General features: G+C 41.9%; 2 protein-coding genes across 3 annotated transcripts; one reads left to right on the forward strand and one right to left on the reverse strand.

Annotated features, from left to right (window-relative positions):
• Positions 1–119: 119 nt before the first annotated feature.
• Positions 120–14,951, forward strand: nbn (nibrin). Its single transcript, XM_085292107.1, has 17 exons — positions 120–484; positions 1,264–1,385; positions 2,839–2,960; positions 4,213–4,372; positions 4,457–4,560; positions 4,641–4,758; positions 5,732–5,922; positions 6,014–6,108; positions 6,207–6,339; positions 6,443–6,651; positions 6,987–7,155; positions 8,855–9,500; positions 9,640–9,729; positions 10,393–10,533; positions 10,938–11,051; positions 11,125–11,174; positions 14,631–14,951. The coding sequence occupies exons 1-17, from the start codon at positions 451–453 to the stop codon at positions 14,662–14,664; spliced, it is 2,532 nt and encodes an 843-aa protein (XP_085148233.1). The 5' UTR covers positions 120–450; the 3' UTR covers positions 14,665–14,951.
• Positions 14,952–15,015: 64 nt separating this feature from the next.
• osgin2 (oxidative stress induced growth inhibitor family member 2) lies at positions 15,016–24,242 on the reverse strand. 2 transcript variants are annotated; one of them, XM_085292108.1, is made up of 6 exons: positions 23,885–24,242; positions 21,398–21,490; positions 20,792–20,928; positions 20,492–20,683; positions 20,312–20,403; positions 15,016–20,216 (listed from the first exon to the last, which is right to left on the reverse strand). In XM_085292108.1, exons 2-6 carry the CDS (start codon positions 21,462–21,464, stop codon positions 19,034–19,036), a joined length of 1,671 nt encoding a protein of 556 aa, XP_085148234.1. In that variant the 5' UTR covers positions 21,465–21,490; positions 23,885–24,242; the 3' UTR covers positions 15,016–19,033. The 2 variants fall into 2 exon arrangements, with proteins under 2 accessions (XP_085148234.1, XP_085148235.1); XM_085292109.1 differs by lacking the exon at positions 23,885–24,242 and adding an exon at positions 23,678–23,791.
• Between the last annotated feature and the right edge of the window lie 68 nt (positions 24,243–24,310).

Genomic DNA, 24,310 nt, shown 5'->3' on the forward strand with positions numbered 1-24,310 from the left:
GAGAGGTCAGTGTTTTGAAAATATAAAGGATCGCAATGGTTATTTCCACACTTATTCCAGCATTTTATATTTAATTTATTTATTGATTCAAATTCCTAATTTTCTAAGGTACGGTATGGTTGTGGTGTAGAAACAGCTAATGGGAGTCATTATATTTGTGCTTCTATGATCACTGTGGGTCAAGACGAGACACTCTCTGTATATATGCACAGCTAATTTTTTTTTCTTTTATTCTAAATTTTTATCAGATAGTGTTTAAAGTTTTCGAGAGTGAAACGCAGTTTTCGAACTTTTATTTTGAAAGCGCGGCGCATAGTTATGACGACACAGTGGCGCGGGTGAAGCGGTCCGGCGAGTTAATAGTTGTTCTTAACTGTTTGCTGAAAACATTGCTTTATTTCTGAGTTGCGGCTAGTTTTAATATATGCCAAAGCAACAGAGGGCAGTATAATGTGGATACTGACGCCCCAGCAGCAGCCTACAGGTAACATTTCGTGTCATGACGGCGTTTTATAGAAGCTTTATTTATGACGCTGCAGGCCGGGCAAAGTTAGCACCTTGATGGTGGAGTTAGCAGCTATCTGAGAAACACTAGATTAAAGCATTTAAAGCATGGTTCACACAGGAGGCATCTGTCTGGTTAGCAGCCCGTTAGGCTGCATGTTTGCTGTGCTGTCATGTGTTTATACTCTGTGTTAATTTAATGTTGCTAAACAGGTTAATGTGTTATCTAAGCATGATGCTTTGGTTCTAAATGAGCTTATGGGAAGTTGAAATTAATGGTAGCAACTATAAACAAGACGTCAAATGATCTGAATTTAAATGTTTCCAGCAGTCAAAGTCAAAAACTCAAACCTTTTTTCTAATTAATGACCTGAATATGTAATTAATACGATTTATGTATGGATTGATTTACAGTAGGAGCACAACTTCTTACACCACAGGTAACCTGTAGGTAGAAGAGGATTTAATCGCTGCTTTGTCAGTCATGTGCTCTATCACATGACCCTCAGTTATTTATACAAAAAACCCAAAACAAAACAAAACAAAAAACAGGTTTGTTCTGGGAATTTTGATTTTACCCAGAAAACAAATATCAAAGATATAAAGAATGTGGATCATTTTGCGATAACGTTTTGTTTGTTACAAGATAAAATGTACAATTTTCTTAAAAAATTCCTGGATGCAAAACTTCAAAAGGGGATAACTTTTAAGTTGAAGAAAAGATAAGAAAATCACTAACCTGCCGTCTGTCACTCACAGCTGGGGCCTGCTATCTCCTCTCGGGTAAAGCGTACGTGGTGGGCCGAAAGAATTGTGACATTCTTCTTCCGAGTGACCAGTCTATCAGCAGGGCTCACGCTCACCTAAGTGCTACAGAGCAGGTGAGACAAGGCAGGGAAAGGATCAGGTGGTATGAACAGAGAACAAACAGTTGTAGTGTTTATATGCAGTTTATACACACTCAGTGGTAACTTTATTAGGTACACAAGTGAAATCTGTTGCAATCAAATACAGCTGTGCTGTCCTGGGCTTTAAATGTGCATTTTTTACTCCCTTTTACTCATTGTTTGCGGTGTAACAACACAAACCCTGCTACTGCTATGACAACAAGCTTTAATCTTTAAATCTTGCATGCTTTTATTTGATCAAGGCTAGACTAATGTAGATGCTGGTCTTAATGTTTTCCATTGCAGTTTTGCAGCTGTTTCAAAATGCTGCAGCTTGCATTTCAACTGGGAAGAACACACTATCAGTTATTTTTCTGATAGATTTTAAGATTTAATTACTTGTTTTTAAATACTTAAGTGAACACCCTCCTTCACATCATGCTTTTAGAGGCATTTAACGAAGCCCAAATCCAGGGGTTCAAATGTTTCTCAGAGTTTACCCCGTTGTGTCAGATCTGCTGCTTTACCAGCCTGTTTTAAATCTATCCTTAGGGCCTATTCCTAAACTTTAATCCAGCTTGTGCTGAGACATATTTATTATATGTAATGTTAAGGAAGCAAAGACATTTTAGTGACTTTTTTTGTCTTTTTCCTGGTTTACCAGAACATCAGTAAAAATCCTCTTGGTATTCCTTGAAGCACCAGTGAAATATTTGCCTGCATGATGACACTTTGGTGCAGAAGGTGGTGCTGCTGCGCTACTCCTACATTACTAGGCCTGAATGTAGTAAATCATGCCACCACTCAGCTGTAATTGTTGTGCAGTCTAAGAAATTCTCCATTTGGTTTTTACCAAAAGCTATGCAAGCTGTGCTGAGTGATGCACTTGCAAAATAAAACACATATGATGTCATTTTAATTGCAATTTTAAAAAACTGCTACATGCTCACACATTGTTTTGTTCTTCTGAGACTCGCGTGGAGCTCCCACAGTATTTATCAGCTGCCAAATATGGATTGTTTGGCTTGCCAGATCTGTGTGGTTTCTTGTTGCTTGCCTTAAGAAGCTTCTGAATTTGTTTCTTTCTCTTTCTGTTTACTTGATGCCTTTTATTGATACATTCATAAACCTGCTGGACTATAAAACATAAAATTAAATTTTATCTAAAATGATAAAAATGTCTATTAAAGCTTGACTTTCATTACAGTTTAACTTCTGTGCCATTTTATCTCCCTTGGATGTCACCGTGACCTCCCAAAAAGGGTTTTATTCATAATTCAAGAATGCATTAATTATTTCACATTAATATCTAATCAGCAAAGTGATGGAGTCTGGCTCATAGTCAACACATTTGGTCAGATGATGAACGCTGATAGCAATACTGAGACCGATCTTCAGTAAAGACATTGAACATGTGATGATTGCTCTCATGTATTCTGCTTTTTAGACGCTGACTCTGAAAGACACCTCCAAGTATGGTACATTTGTCAACAACCAACAGATTACAACACCGGTGAACCTGAAATCAGGGGATTTAGTGACTTTTGGGGTTTTTCAAAGCAAATTCAGGTATGCAGAAGAGATATGGTTATATTTCTTGAATTTTTACACAATGTCTTAATGCATGCTTGATCATCCAGGTAAGTAAATCCCAAAAGGTTGATTCTGTTCTGGACGTAGTGTTTTCAGTGGGAGAAATGTTTCATGGTCATGAGAATTTGCATATTAATGATCAAGGAACTGACCTCCCAGCCCATTATTCATTCAGTGGTGCTAGTTTCAGTCATTGTGCAATGTACTGTTTATAAGGTTGGGGAAACCTGCAGTCAGCTGAGACTGAAGAGGTCAATTGGATGAGTGATGAAACGTTTCCCCCACTGAAAATGCTACATCCAGATGAACAGAATCAACTTTTTGAGAACTTTTACAAAAGCTAATTTATTTATTCATTTAGGACAGTGGATGTTAATGAACATAAATGTAAAAAAAAAATTGCATGAATGTAAACATGCCAGATTATAGCCAAAGGCTAATTTCCATCTGTTGTCCTTAAACATAAAAAAATAGACATAATAATTCATAAAAATTCATCATTCATTCATAATGGGGCGACCGTGGCTCAGGGGGTTGGGAATCGCATCTGTAACCGGAAGGTCGCCGGTTCGATCCCTGGGCTCTCTGTCCTGGTCGTTGTGTCCTTGGGCAAGACACTTTACCCTACTTGCCTACTGGTGTTGGCCAGAGGGGCCGATGGCGCGATATGGCAGCCTCGCTTCTGTCAGTCTGCCCCAGGGCAGCTGTGGCTACAACTGTAGCTGCCTCCACCAGTGTATGAATGTGAGAGTGAATGAATAGTGGTATTGTAAAGCGCTTTGGGTGCCTTGAAAAGCGCTATATAAATCCAATCCATTATTATTATTATTATAATAAAAACTCCATCACCAAACTTACACATACACACCATTCTGTTCCCAAATAAAACATTAAAACTATACAACTCATACATGAGTTGTATAGTTTAGAATTCATACAACTATACAACTCATGTATGAGTTGTATAGTTGTATGAATGTATAGTTGTATGAATTCTAAAAGGATTGTTTTATCTGCGCATGCATACAAAAAATAACAAGCTCAGTTACAACTTTGGTTAGCTATACTATTATGAGAGCTGTTTTGTCATATTATTTATTATTTGTACTTGTTTGTTGCTGTTCTTACTGTCTTGGCGCAACAGTGACCTCGTTATTTTCTCTTGGATTAATAAAACGTTCTGATTGTGGTTGGTTGTATCTCAATCACCGTGTCCTCTTTGTGTTAGTGTGGTTCATCTGCAGCCAGTCGTGTGTTCATCGTGTTTGGACAACGATGGCCAAGCGTCGCTCTCTCAGGCCGTGCTAGCTTTGGGTGGAAAGCTGGTCAGCAGCTGGTCTCAGGACTGCACCCACCTGGTTATGTCTTCTGTTAAAGTTACCATTAAGGTCAGGACCCGACTTTGTACCATCGCTAGCTCCTGTGGCATGTTTGTTCGTTACTTTTTTGTTTTTGTTTTTTTTCTTAATTAGACCATTTCTGCTCTGCTGTGCTGCTGTCCCATCGTGAAGCCAGAGTTCTTCTCAGAGCTCAGCAGAGCTGTTCAGCAGAAGTTACCGCCTCCTAAAGCCGAGAGGTACAGTACAAACCATTCCCATGGATACACGGCAACGCTGAAGCGGAGCTCAACGCCGTCTTCTCTCTGTGTTTTTTAAGCTTCATTCCTGAGATCGATGAGCCCAGCTTGAATAAAGACGATGTTAATCTTGGAGCGGTTCCACTTCGCAAACAGCTTTACAGTGGACGGACCTTTATTTTCCTCAGCGCCAAACAGGTTAGTCACCTTTTTTTGATCTAATCACAATATACACTCACCTGCCACTTTATTAGATACACTTATTCAACTACTCTTTAACAAAAACATCTAATCAGACAATAACATTGCAGAAGCTCACTGCATTTAGGCACCAGAATTTGGTGTAAATAACAAGAAAGCATGGATCCATCCATCCTAATATTTAACAAAGACATTAGCGCATACTTCAGTACTTCTTGTGTGGCATTTATGGTTAAGTCCCATTGTGATAAATCGTATATGGATAAATAAATAAAAACACCTGACTGTGCAGATGAGGTGAGTTCTGGTGCACCGCAGGGCATTTTCACATTATAAAACCTCATCAGGGACATAAACTTATCTCTGCTGTTTGGCCTTTTCTCTTATGTGAGATGAATGAGGTTAAAGACCTAATGGATTCATCTTTTTATCTTTTTTGCATGTTTTTCTTTTGAGGTGCACACTCTGCTAACTGTGATGTGATATTTTTGTTAACTTTATACAACCTACGTTGCATCCATGCTTTGCATAGCTAACTTTTTGGCTTCAAATTATCATTAGAATGTAAATAAATATGACACCGATCATATTTAGATTGTCTGCTTATCTGCTTTGCTGTGCAGCAGGGATGAAATCTCACAGGAAACTGAAGGCATGCGCACACAATGAAAGCAGAAAACAGTGCTTTTGTTTTCTCTGTAGCTCTGGGTAACTTTCCCCAGGTAGCTGAAGTGCTGGATGCTGGAACAATTGAAATAACTATGGAAACTTCACCAGGCAAAAAGAGCTTTTGTCTGAGGAGGCAAAGGAAGTGAAGGTGAAATTCAAAGGAGCCAAAAGCAATCTCTGGGCAGATATTCACTCAAGAGTTTGGCATGAGGGGCATCCTTGCTAAACTGATGTTTCTATGTTTATCTGTAGTTTATTTGTGTATGTGTGTTAATATGCGGCTCTACTGTGCTGTTTCCAGCTGAAGCGCCTTCGTGTGGCAGTGAGTTTTGGAGGTGGCAGGAGTCAGCTGCTGGAGGAGGGCAGCCTGCCTCGTGACCTGCTGGAGTCTCCGCAGAGCTGTGTGGTCGATTTTACAACAGGTGCCTCCCAGACTCTGCTGTCTCCCTCCGCAACAGAGTGGGCAAACTCTGTGAAGAGCATCGTTGAAAGGTTCACACTCCCTTTGTTCTGCAGGGTGTTGATCATTTGTTTGTGTTGACTGAATTATTTCTGAATCTTTCTCCTTTTAACACTGGCACAGAAAAGGCCTTCGAGTCATCACAGAGTCTGAAATCGGTCTGGCTGCCATCTATGCTTCCTGTGAAAAATACTGCAATCCCTCAAGCTCAGACTCAGGTGGCTGACCAAACAAAAAAAAACACACAAGAGTTTCTATATTTATTTGTTTTCTTATACGTTTCCTTGGATTGCTTTGTTTCTTTTTTGTGTCTTAGACTCTGTACCAAAAGTGACACCCAGAATCCCAAGCGCCTCGCTGTCACAGAGCGTAGCTGTGGATGAGACCGTGTTACCTGCAGCATCGCAGGACATCACGGCGTATGCAGCGAACACAGAGACATCACAGAGGTTCAGACAAGCACTTACAGACACCATGATGTCCCCGTCAAAAACGTTGCCTTAGTCGTCTTCTTCATCTGAGGTGTTTCAGTTCACTTTTTTGCGTTTTCAGGATGCGGGTTTCTGAGGTCACCGGGGTGACGTCGGTAGGGGAGACGCCTGAGAAGAAGCCGCACCAGTATGCCAGTCAGCTCCGTGTAATCAGCCTCGTGGCTCAGAAAACGACCACTCAGTGTATTGTGGATGAAACAATGAGCTCGTCGCTCACCACTGCAGCAAACGCAGAATCACAGAAGAAGAAGTCTGAATCCAAGCTAGCAGGTAGCTGCATGAGTGAATCAGAAATACAGCGATTGATAGTTTTCTTACATTGTCTGAGCTTAACAGAGGACTAATCCAGCACCCGTGCTGGATTTTTACTCCTTGGCCATAAAAAATGTAGGTATAGGGTTTTGTTGTGGGTGCCATGAATACGATAACTCGAGAACAACACGATATAGGATTTTGAAATTACTAAAAATCTCAGACGAGTTTAAAACATGGCGCCCTTGACCTCAAGGTCAGTCATCTACCTTGTCAACAGCTATGCATGTTCCAGCCTAATACCTGTTCTGCTAATATCTTTATTTTTAAAAATGAGTGTTTTTCTGTTTCAGGTGAAGACAGTTTTGACATCAGACCACAGCCATCAACTCCTAAGACTAACAGTGGCACCAAGACTTTCCCTCCGAAGAAGTCTCCTCAGAAACCAAAAATCTCTTCACAAGCTTCTCCACAGAAACAGTCGACTCTGACCACTTTCTTTCAGCCAGCCAGCAAGAAAAGGTAAATCTGTGTTTAGGATTGAAAAAGAAAACCCACAGCAGGAAATCACACTGTTTAGATTTTTTTTTTTTTTTAAGTTTTGAAGACAAATGTGTGACAGTTTTCTCTCATGGGACCTCAAATTATGACACTTCAGATCTTTGCAAACTAATCTCTGATATACTGAAATAAAGAGGAAGTAGTACCACATGAAAGGAATATTTTTCATATATATATATATATATATATATATATATATATATATATTAATTAGAGCTGGGCGATATGAGATTTTTTCATATCACGATATGTTTTTTTCATTTCAGGCGATAACGATATCTATCACGATATAAGCCAAATAACTATATTTGTAAGATTTAAATGTGCCGTTGCTCACAAGTAAAATGTGAAATAATCAGCAGCTTGTTTTTAAATATTTATTTCCCATAATAAGTTCAACAGGGTAGATGTACTTAAGGAACATGAGACTTTTTCAGCTAAATAAAGGCAAATATTGCAAACTACACAAAAGGCAGCCGCTAAAGCGTTTAAGTTTCAAAATAGAACAAATGAAACAGACTAAATTGTCAATTCCACTTAGAAATAAAGTATTAATTCTAAAAATAAATCTTAGTTTGTTTTACAGAAGAACAGACAAAACTGACTAACTTTTGTCAATATCAAATAAACTGAGAACTAAAAGGAAATTCTCAATCTCTCCTTGTTGTATAGCTGAGCTTTTCAAACAGTTGTAACAGTTACTTTAGTCTGACAAAAGCCGAATGACGAATTAGCGCTTCCAGTCAGAGACTGAGGCTACGTCCACACGTACACGGGTGTTTTTGAAAACTGAGATTTTCTGTTTTCGTTTTGAAAAATAATCCCGTCCACACATAAAGGCAGAAATGAAGGAAAACGCTGCTATGAACATGCCAAAGCAGCAGGTGGCGCTAGATTCCTAACCGTGCAGAAATGTTGGCCAATCAGAAGTCTAGAAGCCTCGGTGGGAAAAAGTAAACAAAGCTGGGGCATAGAAGCAGAACCGAGTCGTATGTGTGGAGGGACAGTAACTGTGTGTATATGTAAGCATTTAAACACTGCAGAGTAGAATTAACAGTATTGTAGAAATTCATTTCACCGAAACAATAACGTGGCGCACAGTGTGACGCATGCACCAGTTTATTGTATTTCCAGACTTGCTTTCGGCACAATTTACAGTGCACGCTACTCTGTTTTTTGTCAGACTTGAAATAGCCGAAATACCTTCACACTACGGAACTTCTATGGCTCTTCCGTTCGACAATCTCTCCGGCATTGGAACCATCATCTGTTTTCTCTTCGGTCACGCTCATTTCCTCCATTATGCGCTGGCTCCATTACCCGCTGGCTGCTTCCCAAACAAACACACGTGCGGCTTGGCACTTGTGCTGTACGTAACAAGTCACGCGACGTGACGCTGCGGCTGTGATTGGTTCGGCTCTGCGCTACTGAATTTGGATCGGCTGACCTTTTTTTTTTTAAGAGGACAAGAGCGGCGAGGTCTATCACGATAGCTTAATTTCTCTATCGAGTAAAAGTTATATCGCGATACATATCGTTATCGTTCTATCGCCCAGCTCTAATATATATATATATATATATATATATATATATATATATATAAAAGAAAAAAACATTATCTATTTCTGCCCATCTCTCTCTAATTTATCCTCTCATCCAGGCATTTGGAGGACGAGCCCTCGGCTGTCACGTCAGAGCCAAAGCGACCTGCACTAGCATCATCCGTCACTGCTCGGGCACCACACACCCCGGCCATGTCTGAAGAAATCCCCCCACTTACACACAGAGGCCCTGCTACTGTGTCCCAGACTCCACTCGGGTCAGCAGCTGATTTGTTCGCAGGACGGTCAGAGGCTCGCTCAGAGGAACCACAGAGTAGAAAGAGGAAGGAGATGGAAGATGTGATACAGATGGAGGAACTGGAGTCCATTATGTCTGAAGATATGGACTGCTTTGATGAGCAACCCTCAATTAATCAAGGCCAGCAAGCAAAACCTGAGCACAGTTCAGCTAAACAGAAACAAGTTTTAAATACTGCGGAGTCTTCGAGCAAGAGGCAACGTGTCCACCTAGAGAAAAATGGGATAACCAATCAAAGGCCACAGGCAGGTTCGGAGAAAGAATCGAGTTTGCAGAAGAACAGCCAGCGATCTGAACAGCACGCTGTCCGTATTAAGACAGAGCCAGCTGACCCAGCTGACTGCACAACGGCTAATCGTGGGTCGAGTAAACTAGAAGAAATGTCATCAGCCAGTACGAGTAAAGATGTGATTCCTTTTGAAGAAGATGATGTGTCCTTCATTGAGGTGAGGAAAGATGATTTACTGTCTGTAATTCAGTCTGCAGACAACTGAAGCTGAAACTGAAACTACATCAGTATACCCAACTATAACCCAGCTATGTTTGAGAATGATTATTTCTCAGTTTCCACCTTCTTTTTTTTAGGATTTAGAACTACTCAATGCAGATATTCCTCAGCCTAAAGAAGAGATTAAAAGCCCTCTGAAACCAGTTGTGATCAAACAGGAAGTCCAAGTGAGTTGTTCTCTTTTCCTCCTGAAGACCAAGCTCAGTTTTCTTGCTCATTTCTAGTAGAAGAAATATTTTACGCTTTATATATGTGACTATATTAACAGTGTGTATTTAATGAATCTCAAAGACCTATCAGGTAGGGGTGGGGTAAAAAACAACCTGATACGATGTAGTATCGTGATATTGTATCGATGCAGGGCCAACAAATATCGAGGCTTGAAACTGAAAAATGCCCAACACTTAGCTGGACAATAATAATTCAGAGCTAACTAGTGGTCCAGTCACATGAGTAAAAATCAGACAGCAGATTGATATGGCTGGTTTTAGTGACAGTGATGCTGAAGTGAGATAACTTTATCTTATTGAATAAACCAGATATTGATAAAGTTGAACTTTTAGGAAATAATTTGCTGTTGAAAAGAGGTGATAAATCATAAAAATATCTTATTGCAATACTCGGTATATTACAGCATTTTAGAAATCGCATTGGAGCATGCATGGCCTTTATTTGAAGCTGTCTGTCATCCAGGCGTTGGTAGTTTAGCCTAAGCTTGTCAGGGTCCATACTGCATATAGCCTGAGCACTGTGTTTCTGTTTTAGCTGCTGTTTGATACCATATAAATGTCTTAGAAAGAAGCCTGCCTGACAGAAGTGCGTTGTTGCAGGAGTCAAAGATCGATGAAGACCTTCCTAAGAAGCTGCTGTTGGTGGAGTTTAAATCTCTCACCGTGGCAGCTCCTCCCAAAGCCAAGCAAAATCAGATGCAGGGCAATGGCCACATAAAGAACTTCAAATGTTTCCGCAAGGTCAGCCGGTGATGACTCTCTCACACACACACACACACACACACACACACACACACACACACACACACACACACACACACACAGCAGAGGCTCATTTCAAATGTAAAATAAGTCATTAAATAAATTATTCAGTTAATTCAGTTTTCCATCCAACAATACGTGTCACCCCCTGGGTAAGTTAAAAAAAGACAACTCACATTTCAAGATATGAAGTGAAAGTTTAAAAATAAAAGTTTTTTAATTGTTTTAAGTATTTTTGCATAATCAGTTAATCTTTTTTTTTATAAAATTTCCTTTATTTTTAAAGATGTTTTTCTGAGTTTATCAGATGTTCTAATTTGACTTTAAGACCCGACAAAGACCACATCTGTGGTTTTGTTTTTTTGTTTTTGTCTGTGACACAGAGTCGTGTGCCGGGCTCGGAGGGCTTTCATCACATTATTGGAGGATCTGATCTGCTGGTTCACAACCGGGGCAAGAACTCTGATCTGGATGAATGGTTGAAAGATGCAGCTGAGGTGCTGTCGCCCCTCTTATTTGTTTATTATTTGATTTATGACTTTGAATTGAATGAATTTTTGTCTGTCTCAGGAGGAGCAACAGAGCAGGAGGGACGAGACCATAGGAGATGATCTCTTTAGGTGAGAAATGGGATCTAATAATCTGTAACGAGACCACATGAAGTAGCCTTGTTATTCCTTTACAGTGTCCTTAAAACGCATCTATGCCTTCTGTGCCACGATTCAGCTTTGACAATTTTATTTTGGCCGCTTCTTCGGTTTGTCATACAGATTTAGTATATTGTTAGCTTTGCTTGTTTTTTGTGACCTGATGTCTGACAACAAAAGGGACAGGCCAGCTCACCAGGGTTCTCAAACTTTGGACCTGATCTAAGAGAAACCCGTGTAAAACTCAGAACAAGTCAAACACTAATGTGTTGACTTTTTTTTTTTGCCTGTCCTGTTTGGCTCTTTTGCCATCAGAATTGTTGTCTAAAGGCAAAGAAAGATGCCCAACGGATTTACTTTACCAAATGGACCATCCCAGCCTTGCTGTATTGGTCTATTTGATTCACCTTTGCTTTTATTGTTTATTTTATTTTCATTTGCTGAACACGGGACAGACTTGACTGGGGAAAAGAAAGGGGAGAAAGAGAGAGGGAAAGAAAAAGAGCAGGGAAGAGGGACGGTGATAAAGGGCAAAAAGCAAAAACCAACAAAACAAACAGACAAAAAATACATATATCAATCACCTGGATCACCTGTTGAGAAAGAAAAAAGAGAAAACAAGCAAAGAAAAAGAGAGCAATATAATAAACAACATCATCGCGATGATCTGTGTGAATATAACAGTAAATATTAAATATTATTGTGCAGCACGTAACATCGACAGCACACAGTGTGCTTTGAGGTAGGAGCCAAAAAGGGTGTAGTTTGTGTGTGTGAGCACCCGTGTGTACACCTGTGAGCATGGACGCGCTTGTATTTAAAAGGTTCCTTCATGTAATGATCTGCTAGAGGGTGTGGGGGGCCACAGCCCCGTCCTCCTGGGCATGAAGCAGGTATGGAGGAGATCAAGGCTCCAGACATCCAGAGGCCCTCAGAGCACAAGAGACCAAGGAAGACCAACGGAGGGGCAGCCGCGCCACTGTCCCAGAAAGAGCTGAGGAGAGTCCCAGATGAGGGGTCACTCAGCAGCTGCGGAGCAGAAGCCAGGGGGGGTTGCAGTCACGTGCCCGTGAGCTCCGCCGGCAGCCAGCTGTGCCAGAGTGACCGAGCCCCAGGCCAAGAGGCCGAGGGCACCCCACCCCCGAAGGGGCCCGAGCGAGCCCCAGGCTCCAGGCCCCGACAAGCAGCCACCTAGGGATGGCTGGTACGATACCAGTACCAAACCAGTACTTTTGAAACGGTGCCGTTGCTTAAACGGTGCTCGAACCGGTGCTTAAAGAATGGAGAACACACACTTTGTCCAAAAACCTCTCATGTTTAGCTGTTTTTTTGTAAAAAGATAACAATTTTAGCCTTTTCTGCAACTAGAGGGCATATATGGTATCACTCTTGGCTGGAAGCAGTGCTTAAACAATGGAAAAAACACAAACTTTGTCCAAAAACCTCTCATGTTTAGCTGTTTCCCTCTTTTTCTTTGGTTATTTTAGCCTTTTTGGCCAGAGTGAAGGGAGCATCTGCCATCAAATAAGAGGACAGCCGCATGTAGCTGTGATGATGTTTGCTAGTTCACCTTACGTGCATTAATGTAATAACGTGGTTAGCCTACTCAACATAAATTACACACGAACAACATTAAGCTACTCACGCAGAGAAGAACGGCTGCTGCCATCATCATCATACGTCATCATTTCTGCTACACTGGCAGGGCTAGGGGCCAGGACTCTCCTCTTCGGGTTTTTGGGGGATGTTGCTAACTCCGGGTCCGATAACAGGCAACCCACCCGCAGTAGATGTGCTCGGTGTGAGGTCTCGCAGCAAGCTATCAAATACGGCGCATTTCTTGGCTTTAAAAAAACCCCCGCTATGCGTCGCCAGGTGTTTCATCGGATTCAAGGTGTTACCTCCTTTGACAGTATCACAGTATCAGCTTAAAGCACTTGTTGCAGGCTGCTGAGTTTGCATCTTTTGCTGTGAACTACAGCCAGACTTTTGACCGCTTTGCCTTGGGCATTTTTAATCTGTAGCTCTGCTCTAAAAGAACGTACGTACCTGGGCCCGCCTATTATCCTTGGAAAGGTAAAATGATTGGCTAGAATTCAAAGTGTATGACATCTCAGGGGGAAAAAGCACCGAAATGTGCACTGCTTTACGGTCTGGTTACTACCGTTTATGTCGGAATGGCACCGGATACCGGTACCCATCCCTACAGCCACAGGAGTGAGCCGGTGTGTACCTGGACGCCCATCCCCAGGGCCGTGCAGATCGTAGTAGTTTAAAGGGGCGGGGGGGATGCCTCACATCCTTCACAATGTTATTTGCCTTACTCCATCCATGGTCCCTATAAATGCTTTCTAAGCTTGGTAATGCAATTCCCAACAGCTTACTACCTCGTGCTGCTGTCTTGCCTCAGAAGCATTTTCAAACCAACAAATGATACAGCAAGTAAACACAATTTCAGTAAAGGCACAAGAAAACATGTGATGCATTTTAAAATCTGCTTAGAAAGATAAAAGTTTCCTTGAAAACGATGTTCTTTGTTGTGTCTTACTATCCACGAAGAGTCCTGTTTCAGTCTATAGTCGAGCACAACTCAACTCCAGGGAGCTACTCATGTGCATGTTTGTGCCCAAACTGGTGGTCCAAATGATGCCAGGAGGATGCCTGGATGTTGCTTTTTAGAGGTTTTCTCGTTGTTGCCTCTCCTGTGCACCTCTTGTTACTTTAATGTACTTTAATGGATTCACACTGGATAATACTTCCTACAAAAAGCTCCAAATCCTTTCCCAGTAATTGTTGACCCCGTTGTCATTCAAGTGAAACCTTCACATCTCTGTCTCTCATAGAAGAGCTGTTTGCTCTCATCCATGACAGCCTGGGAGGTAAAAATACTCCAAAGGTTCTACGAAGCCTCAGCTGCTACACTTAGGAGCACAGGACATAATTAGCCGAGAATTATGGATACGGGGCTTCAGCAGCTCCAGCTTAACCAGTCAGAACCTAGAGATTGTTTCGTCACCACCGTTGCCTGGGTAACGGGTGATGTAAGCCGGCGCTGGTTTTTTTCTTTCTTTGACTAAGCAGAAAAGAGACCGTCTGAGATTGATTTTGTGTGTGTGTGTGTGTGTCAAGGCTGAGTTGTTTGATCACTGAGTCATGCTCAGTCAGTCATGCGTAGTCAGGGAACAGACTCGGCTGCTAAGAAAACAGTCCAGTACCTTTTTTTTTTTCAACGTCTAAACCAAGTTTCCAGACGTGGTTTATTGGGAGCTTGTTTGCTTTGAGCTGTTCAAACATTGTCCCCGTTTTACAGGGCTAATTTGGGCTGTTTTTTATTGTTTGTTCAAAATGCCTCTTAGGACATTGAGGAGTGATGCATGAGGAATGTTAAAAGCCCGTACTGAGATTGTGTTTTTGTGTGTGTGTCTTTAGGTACAACCCCACCAAACTAAGCAAGAGGAGATGAAATGCCTTCGTTTCAACATCCTCCAGAGGAGATTCATTTCAGAGGTACAGGAAGTATCAGCCCTGTGTGGAAGGACTCTAACTTCATGTATCTCTTTATGTTTGTATTTCATTTGTAAGTCATTGTTTTGGTTGCTGTTCCTGTTCTGTTTTTTGTTTTTTTTAGCTTGTCTAATTAAGCCACTGACAGAGGAAATGTAACCAAAAAAATAGTCGCATGTTCTGAGTTTTTTTTTTCCAGTTTTTATTTGTCAATAATAAAAAACATGGCATACAAAACATTAAAAATGCTTCAGTTGTACAAGAGTGCTTCAAAACTCTACATGCTGAAAGCAGCTTTTCCTTCACTTTGAAGTTTAAGACCCAATGTGTTCCCTGGTTTTAGCAGAACTACAGTAGAAACTCCAGAGAGATTCAAGTGTTACCGTTTCTTGAGCGATCTCTAGAGAGCCGACCTCGCAGGCACTTTACCAGATATGAGACTGTTCAGATAAAGAGTCCTCGTGCCAAGCATTTGTTGGCCTTTCTGTGCAGATAACTAAATCCTACCTGCCCCCACATAATCACAGATAGTGTGGCTTATAAGTTAAGGGTTAATTTGGCATTCAGCATGAATTGTGCAATAACAGAAGTTGTTTGTTTTTTTTGTAGTGGGCTACAGTGTGGCAAAAGTTGTCAGGAGACTGCCTTCAAACACAATTTGAAATAATAAGGTTACATAGCTTAAGTTTTTGATTCCTAAGTTACCTTTTGAAATCTGTACAAGTCTGAACAGAAAATATAAATAATCTTGTTGCTTTAGAAGCTATGATCAGGTGTGTCTTACCCTGATGTAACAGCCTCATATTTTTCTCTTTAAGTAAAGACAGTAATCTCCATTTTTGAGTCATTCAGCCCCCTGTGTCGTCCTTAAATTCACTCTTCTCGCATCTGTCCTCGTAGCTTTACTGTCTGTTAACTCAGCAGCTGCTGCTAGGCAAAAGGTCATGCCTGCATGCATATATTTAATATTTATATCAAAACAGTAGTCCAAGTACATGAAAATAGTTCAAGGGTATAACTCAGGTGGAACACAAGTATCAACATTTTCACTAGTTAACTGTTATATGAGTGTCAAAACAGTACTGCTTTAAGCTATTCTGTTAGTGGAAAAAGTAATATGACTACGTTACATCTTATTTAGTAATGCATTGCCCCCGACACTGACTTATTTTGTACTGAAGGGGGGCACATCACATCACAGTAAAGAAAGCATGAGCTGTGCGTGAGCGGCAAAAAAAAAATATTCATGCACATTATTCAGACAGGGATTAAATTAAAAACAGGAATTAAAAATTGATTGCTATGGTCACTTTTTAATAACCTTTCTCTTATTTGGCACTTAACAAAACAGTCATGGCTGTCTACTGTGATAGTGTAATGGTAAATGGGCAGACATGAGGTGCAATCAAAAAGTTCTAGGACTGCGCTTGTAAAACTCAAAATGCTTGCTTGACTTAAATTTGGTCTATCCCCCTTCAGGGTTAACTTCCTGTGCACCGCTGGGCTGCTGTCAGTTTGACGTTATTTTTAGGTCGCTTTGTAGCGGTGTCAATTTTGTTAATAAATAATTTTTAGTTTTTGTAAATAATCTTCTTCTTTCTGACAAAAACTTGGGGTTCGGGTTTGCATGGTTCGGGTCTCACTCCTCACCTGATGCTCTACTTCTGAGCTTGGAAACTATGGACTCTACAGTGACATCTGCAGGATTGTACTCAGACATGAGTGAAGTTGGTTTAAACAGAGATTTTGAAGCTTCGTGAAATCACAGACTTTGGACTCTCAAGAAAATATTTAAAAACAGCGCCCTGGAGATGTGCAAGAAGAGGATCTTGAAGGAGAGATCTTTATTTTGTTGTTGTTGTTGTTGCTTATGAGCCCACCCCAACTGGTCACGGCAGATGGCCGCCCCTCCCTGAGCCTGGTTCTGCTGGTTTCTTCCTGTTAAAAGGGAGTTTTTCCTTCCCACTGTCGCCAAAGTGCTTGCTCATAGGGGGTCATATGGTTCTTGGGTTTTTCTCTATTGTAGGGTCTACCTTACAATATAAAGCCTTGAGGTGACTTTTGTCGTAATTTGGCGCTGTATAAATTAAAATTAAAATTGAAATATGTGCAACTGTTTGATTGTACCATGTGGACATGTATAAAAGTAGAGCTTTTAGCAGTATAGCTCTACGTGTCAATACAATTTAGGAAAACGGCAGTGAATATTTGACCTGTTTGGTGGATCATGTTTCACACCATTAGTAAAAATCTATTAAATTAATATAATGATAGCTCAGTATTAAATCCTGATATGAGATTATGTAGTAGGCTTTTTAGCCCTTTAAAACACCATCATCAAATTACATAAATGCAAATGGATTAAATTTTTAAATAAGAAATACTGGATGGTATAACTGTAAAAGTGTGTATTCTGCTGTTTTAAAGCTCTTTAGCTCCATATGGCTTTAGATTAGGGTAAGCTAGTGTTTATTCTGCCCAGATTTATTTTTTAAAAGTGCAGTAAGTATTGTAATTCTGGTATTTGAATAAATACATTATCAAGGCGAGACTCATTACTCTTTTAGCGAGATTTGAATTAATAATATATAATTGCCATTTATTTTCAAGGGTAAAGTTAAAGACTCATACTGGTGTTTCTTTTTTTTTTTCCTATTCAGTGAATGTTTTCTTAAATAATTCTCTGAGTAAAGATAGGAAGCGTGCATCTAAACAAAAATAATGTTAGTTTTTGGCTGAGGTGTTTCACACACTGACTTTGACAATACTTAAAAAGGAGAAAAATGTGAAACACCAGAATGAGCTTTTAATAAACCTAAGTTTTTCCATGATATTTGAGTCCAAACAGTAAAATTAGCAGTGGATGTGCAAGAATACATTCAGATCTACTTTAAATTATTTGCATAGAAAACCTTGGAGAAGCAGTATAACTGAAGCAACAGGTCAAATTTATCAGACTATAGCTCCAACTACCTGCAATAGCAGCTAAAAGCAGAAACTCCCGTAGCAGGCTCAACAATCAGGAACATTAGGACTTCTGAAGCCTCAGTCACACTAGAGTAAAAATATGATGGCAACCTCATTACAACAAGGAAAGATCTGTGGTCACTGGTGATTGGGTTTAATTATTTTTCTGTCAGCAACCAAGTGGAGACCCAGAGGCTGAGCGTTGAACATACTAAACTTCTAGCAAGGTGGCTGCGCAGGTTGCCATGTGGTGTTTTAAGTTCTGAATTCACTAAATTACATTGACAGGTATAATAAATAATAAATACTCTGACAGGGTTCAGAGTAAATAGGTGGTTCCTGGATTATTTTTCATTGAACAAACCCCCAAAACACTCCCCTCAGGTTTTTTCCCCATATTTCACACCCTGCATTGGATAATTTGGAGAGCCCTGATATGATGCCGACACCTCCAAAGCCCCAACAGATTCTCATTCTGGGTGGCACCACCATCCAGAATGAGAATAAATATTTTAGTGGCAACAGATTTGAGACTTTCACCGATTTTTCACAGTTTATCTCTGTATTATCACAAACAAATTGCGCATGATTTCCTTCTTGACCCAAACTGATCCCAGATTGGCTCGGTCACTCACAAAGTTGCTTTGAACACACCAGCTGATTGCGAGTAGTTGCAGACCTGGTCCCCATTTTCAAAGCAACCATCTCAAAGGCAACACAATTGCAAGTTCATTGCAGATAGTTGCAATACATTTCTATTTTCCCTAGTGTGACTGTAGCCATGAAACTGTTGGGTTACAGCATGTCATAGAACAAACACTACTTGTGGCTGAATTCCAGTTTGTAGGTTTTGTAAGTCGGACCACAAAACCATCACTTACATCAGTAAGTTGGATGGGAATTAACAAGTGTCCTTTATTTTTTAGTTTTCCCTACAAGCTAAGCTAAAAAAAGATTTAAAGCATGATACAACATCGAGTTAAGCATTGTTAGTAGATGAATTGAAGACACATGGTGAATGAATAAATAACCCTGATGAGTGTAAGGTCCTGTTCAGTTATGAGGTTACAGACTGACTAGAAAACGTTGGCACACAGTAGCTTGGACATATGGGGACTTCACATGAAGTCAGAAAAGACTCTTGAAAGTTGTCTTTTGTTTCGTTAGAAACAAATTAAAGTACAACCATTGTCTTTTTTTGGTCTTAAAAAGTTGTAAAAATGCTTTAGCTTTGATGAGAAAACACTGCATTAATGAAGAAAATATATTAAAAGTTTCTCCTCACCTTTTATATCATGGTAAAAGGGTTTGAAATGTGTGCCCTAAGATCAACGTGTCAAACTCTTTTCCTCATCGTGTTTTCACATTATGTTGTTTCCTCCGTTGCTGATGAGCTTCCCTTTCTTCTTGAGTCTCTTCAGCAGACAGGAGGCGATGCCTAACGCGCCACCCTTCAAAAAGCGAACAAAGTTGTCACCCACCAGTGGCCCCATGGCAAACAGACCTGGCTCCTTGGTGCACTCGAAAGTGTAGGGGTCGATATCTATTGGATTTTGCTTGCAGGAGATGGGTCTTGTTGGATCCTGACCCAGGTACTGGCCTTGCCCCTTCAAGAAAAATAAGTCTGGGTTGGTCCCAATCAGAACCAGGACCATGGAGATCTTGAATGCCTTGAGGGAGTTGTTTCCCTGCAGCAAACACTTCATGTCAGACTGGAAGGACACCACACAGTGTTCGGGGAAACTGGTGTAGTCAGGAAACAGGTTGATACTAGCGTTACCAGCCACATTACCCGCAGCAAGCTGAGGCTTTGGGCACATCTTGGCACATACTGAAGAGGCAATACTAACTGCCTGGGGTCTGTTAGAAACAGAAGAGGGAGCCACGTTTGTGTAAGCCTGAGAGCACATCATGTTGTAGACTTTGTGGTACTCTGGGTACAGTGTCTTGGGAAGCTGCTTAAAGATGAGGTCTGAGTCGTCGATTCTCTTGCGAAAAACATGCAACACTCGAATGTTGCTGTTGCAAGCACACAGAACTGCATCGGCAGCGCTTAAACCAGCACCCACGATTAGAACGGGATCGGAGTTCTTATCCAGTTTCCTCTGGCTAACTGCCAAGCCTAGGTCTGAGATACTGTGGGACACAAAAGGCAGATCCTCCCCCTCTACACCCAGTCGAACTGGTGAGTCGGAAGCACCGGTGGCCAGGACTACATTTTCAGCAAACAGGCAGAAAGGGACGTGAGTGTCGTTCTGCACCTGCTGGTATCCCCTTACTTCCCAGAGAGCCCCCCCTCCTCCACTCATTACGCACACTTTTCCATTTCCCTCAAAGCTCTCATTCACTCCATCTCCCACCCCTCCATCTCCTTGATGAGTGTGACCGTTTTCAAGACCTTTTCCCTCATGCCCCCGGTAGAGTTTCTGGATGGAGGTCACGTAGGTGTTGTCAACAAAGTTCTTTTGAAGACCCTTTAGCTTTACATAGTTACAGTAATAGGATGAGATCTCCTCTGGTGTGGCTCTGTCACTGGTTACATCCCTAGAGCAACAACAGAGACAAAGAGGAGCAATAGTACAGAACCGAACTGAAGCTTGAGCCATATCGTTGCTGTAAACCTTCTCCTCTGTCATTACCTGCGTTTCCCGTTGGTCAAGTCTTTGTAGTTGACCCCGGGGAGCTCCATCCAGATGCCAAGACTAATAGTCAGCATGGAGCCTTCCATTGCCTGAAGCGATGAGAGAGGGAACGCCATAGATTATACAGGTGAAAACAAAATGGCTGACTTTAAATCAAGATCAAAGTTTGTTACTTACATGCCAAGCACCCCCAGGTGTTCCCCTGCCCAGAACCAGATGTGGGATGTGTTGCTGCTTGTCCCTCCTCCACTGAAGGACAGAAGGGAATTTGTAGCCAAAGTCAGCATTAGGATGCAGGAGTGTGTCGAAAAGCACAGCCACCGGATTACTTGACCTCCCCTCAAGACCTTCACTCAGATATTCCAGATCCTGTAAAAAAATAAATATATAAATGAGGAAAGTCATGCCTATGAGGTACCAGACTGACTTTGGCCATTTTTAAATAAGCAAGGATTGGTAGTTGCTTTGTTTTTTTACCTGTTCGGTAATGGGTAGATGCTTGGTGTCCTGTAGTTTCCTGTATAATATTGGGTTTGGGTGGACAGTTGCTGGGTCTAAGTACGGCTTGTATCCACTCAGCAGGTAGGACAAACAAATACCCGATGGCCCGTTGCCTAAACATAAATCCACATTTGGGAAATTACAGGATAGCATTGCAAAGAGGCACAAGGTGATGTATAATACATGTTAGGTTGAAATGTGTGCTTTTTAAGCAGTTTTCAAACCTGCAATGAACATCTTGATGTTTATGGAAGAAGGTGCACATGACACAGAAATAGATGAACTGGCCACAAAACCTTTCTTATTGTGCCTACTCAGTGGTTCAAAGTACATGTGAAGAGGTTAAAGCTCCAGCAATACTTATCATACAAAAAACAACTATATTGCTTGAGTTTTTCATCTTGCTGCGTTTACAAAAAAGGAATGATCCTCACACAGGACCTCCCTATTCTCTTTTTTGTCTTCTGTGAAGAGCATCTTGTCCTGATTTTCCCAACTATTGATTTGTGCCTTAAAATGTGTGCATGATTGAAGGATGTATTAGTTATGTTAAACCAGTGAAAGGTCAGGCAAAAAGTTTACCTATGATGACCACAGGGACGGTGGGTGGGTGCTCTTGTGGCAGAGTGGTCTCTTCCAGGAGAGGCATGGCTGCAGCCTGGGCCAGAGCCGGCACTGAGGAGGACAGGAATAACAGAAATGTGAAGAAAGTTCTAGAAATTTCTGTAGCTGCGTCCATTCAGTAGTGAACTAAAAGCAGAGCCTCATTTGTTCTTTGTCCCACTGTTTCCATGCTTCTGGGTCAAATTATTTGAACAGGTTCAAACCAGCATACTGTCTTTTTGTCTGTCAGAGTTGTTGTTGTCTTATGTTAGCTTAGATCCTGTCTCCGTCGACCATCATCAGCTGACTCAGAAACACACACTGGGGGGGGGGGGGGGGGCTTTATTCATCCTGTTATTGTGCTTTCACGCACAGCTATGGCCCTCCCTGTCTGTCTGGGGCTTCACACACGTGGAAACACCCCGCCACAACACAGCATGCCCCCAGTTTTTCTCATTGCCGTCCCGCCGTGTCCACAAACCCCACGTCCTACCGCACATGGCCCGGGGCAGAGCTAGCCTCTGTTAACCCCGGCACTGCTTTCCAGACAAAAGGGACTTCTAATCAGATTTATGTAGGCCTGGGTCTGTTGTGAAATGTAGCCGTTGAGCATGTGTACTGTGTGTTTGTGTGTTACGCGACAGTGCCATTGTGTGCCCGCCGGGCAGCAAATCCCCCCTGATCACTCCTCCGAGTGGGCCCTAATCCCACTGGGCCTGTTTATGTCTTTACCGCCCCTTTCAATGGCAGCAGGATGAGAATGTGGTCCTGGCATGCTGACAGATCAAATCATCAGAACACCCGCTCCTCTCATAGCCCCCCCACCTCCACCCCAATATACACACTCACGCTCACTCCCGCCAAAACATTACCCAACGGCTACAGCAAACCAGTGCCCACTTGCCCCACTTTCATACCAACCAAAACAGCGCCCACACTGCCTTTGTACATCCCAAAAGTCTGGCACATGTCCCTTAAAACTCCCCGCCGCCCATACAATCTGACTCAAGTCCAGTCTCCCCCTCTCTCCCTCCCCCCTGTCTGACCTGTGTCTATAGACCAACCAGTTGTCTTTGGTTGTCGGCTTATTTACCCTCTTCAATAAAAGCAACGGGATTCCACACATTGCATACCGTATCCATGCCCCCAGTTGGCAGACTGATACTGTTCAGGCCTCTGGTTGATCTGACAAAACAAAAACACCCGTGTGTGCAGTTGTTTTCTTTTGTTTGAAATTTCACGCACAAACCAGTGCTTATGTTATCCCACAGTGGATTTATGTTTGATTTTATCAACAGATAACAAATAAAACTGGACAAAAAAAATGTAAAAAGCCTCTTCCAAGGGCTCACAGAGCACCTGTGCTCTATAATTTCTACATGATGCCACAGCAGCACATGATGCATCATGAGCAAATCATGGAGCTAGATCTGTGGGCTGCATTTACTGTATCTTTGTGATCAGATATAATGTCATTCAGTGCGCAAAAACAAACAAACAAACAAACAAAAAACCCCAGTTCGGATAATCCAAAAACGCCGTTTTAAGTTCAGTGAAACTTCGACAGCACAAGTCCTTAACACAGAACAGACCAACATCCATAGTTTAAACGTGACGATAATAATAATACGCCCCAGGTGTTAGTGCGCTTCATCCTTTTGGGGTTTGTTTTACTCTCTTCCAGCCCGTGTACGCGCCTACGTGTGCGCGTTTGCCAGCGTGTAGGACGCACCATACTTTTCTAGAACATGGTGCACGATGTACTGTTAGCTACCTACCACAAACAACTGAAACTTTGTGTTAAGCCTTTACAGCTTCACAGGAATGGAATGAAAAGCATGCTAAGAAATATTAGTGTGTATAAACCCTTATGTGTACACTACGTCTCACAGCAGGTTTAACTACACCCTCCTCTTTGCAACTTGAGATCATTTTGCACGGACCAGTCTGCATCTCACTTAAGAAAATTAGATTAAATTCAAAACAGGGCCGGGCTGGTTATACACGGTATCCGGGGATGATGCTGCAGCACGCGCTAAAGGATGGAAAGAATGATGCAGCAGTCTGGTACCCGATCGCAAACACCATCCTCATGGACCAGCAGCCTTATATCTTCCACTACACCGCTGACTCCGGGAAGCCTGCGTCCACTGAATCTCAACGAGCACATGCTACAGCCGCTATTACACCATTATTGCATAATTTAGGTCAAACATACACATGCGGCCACCCGCATCACTCAGTAACAGGATCTCTTACCGAGCTGTGATGTGTGTCAGTATCTCCCGGTCTCGTCCAGTTATCACGACCCACGGCAGCGTTTCAAATCGTATAAATAGCCAGACACCGGTGGGAGGACCTACCCAGCTGTCTGGGGTCTTGTGAGAGATAATAAGCCAACCTCTCTTTCGTCATCACACACACACACACACACACACGAACAGGCACGCACACACACAGCCTTACCTCCGCGAGGTTAAATCCGAGCAGACTTGGTGTATGCAGATCTGATCGATGTGCAAATGTCCACTGAGGGGGGAGATCTTCTGTGTGCCTTGGTGGCAGAGTGTGAAAGAGAGAAACTGCGTCTTCGTTTTCGTCGTCACATGCGCATCTCTGCACCGCCGCGCGCGAGCGCACTCACGGGGGAGAGCTGGAAGATCAGAGCATCTCTCTCAGCATCCTCGCAGCTCCGCCGACACTGCTGCCCGCTAGGTGGGCTTACCTGAGAGAACAGTTTTATTTATAAGACGTGCACTGCTCAAATGTAGGACAGACAGTGATCCCTGCTACAGCTGCATATTATGGTCTGCCTTTATTATTTAAGGACTTAAATATCAAATCTGGCTTTTACAATTTGAATTTTTTTTATTGAGAATGGTTTTGGTTAGA

The sequence above is a fragment of the Mchenga conophoros genome, linkage group LG11, assembly GCF_057382185.1.
Source record: "Mchenga conophoros isolate Kocher_MC1m ecotype Shallow Benthic linkage group LG11, M_conophoros_male_GT1.1, whole genome shotgun sequence".
Classification (NCBI taxonomy): domain Eukaryota; kingdom Metazoa; phylum Chordata; class Actinopteri; order Cichliformes; family Cichlidae; genus Mchenga; species Mchenga conophoros.

Bases quoted from the DNA above. Each gene is read 5' to 3' on its own strand.
- nbn (XM_085292107.1), top strand. From the start codon at position 451: ATGTGGATACTGACGCCCCAGCAGCAGCCTACAG. The intron at 4,373-4,456 runs GTCAGGACCCGA...TTTCTTAATTAG, and splicing joins CTGTTAAAGTTACCATTAAG to ACCATTTCTGCTCTGCTGTG. The intron at 7,156-8,854 runs GTAAATCTGTGT...CCTCTCATCCAG, and splicing joins CAGCCAGCCAGCAAGAAAAG to GCATTTGGAGGACGAGCCCT.
- osgin2 (XM_085292108.1), bottom strand. From the start codon at position 21,464: ATGCCTCTCCTGGAAGAGACCACTCTGCCACAAGAGCACCCACCCACC. The intron at 20,684-20,791 runs GTAAAAAAACAA...ATTTTTTTACAG, and splicing joins ATCTACCCATTACCGAACAG to GATCTGGAATATCTGAGTGA. The intron at 20,217-20,311 runs GTAATGACAGAG...TTGTTGCTCTAG, and splicing joins TTGACCAACGGGAAACGCAG to GGATGTAACCAGTGACAGAG.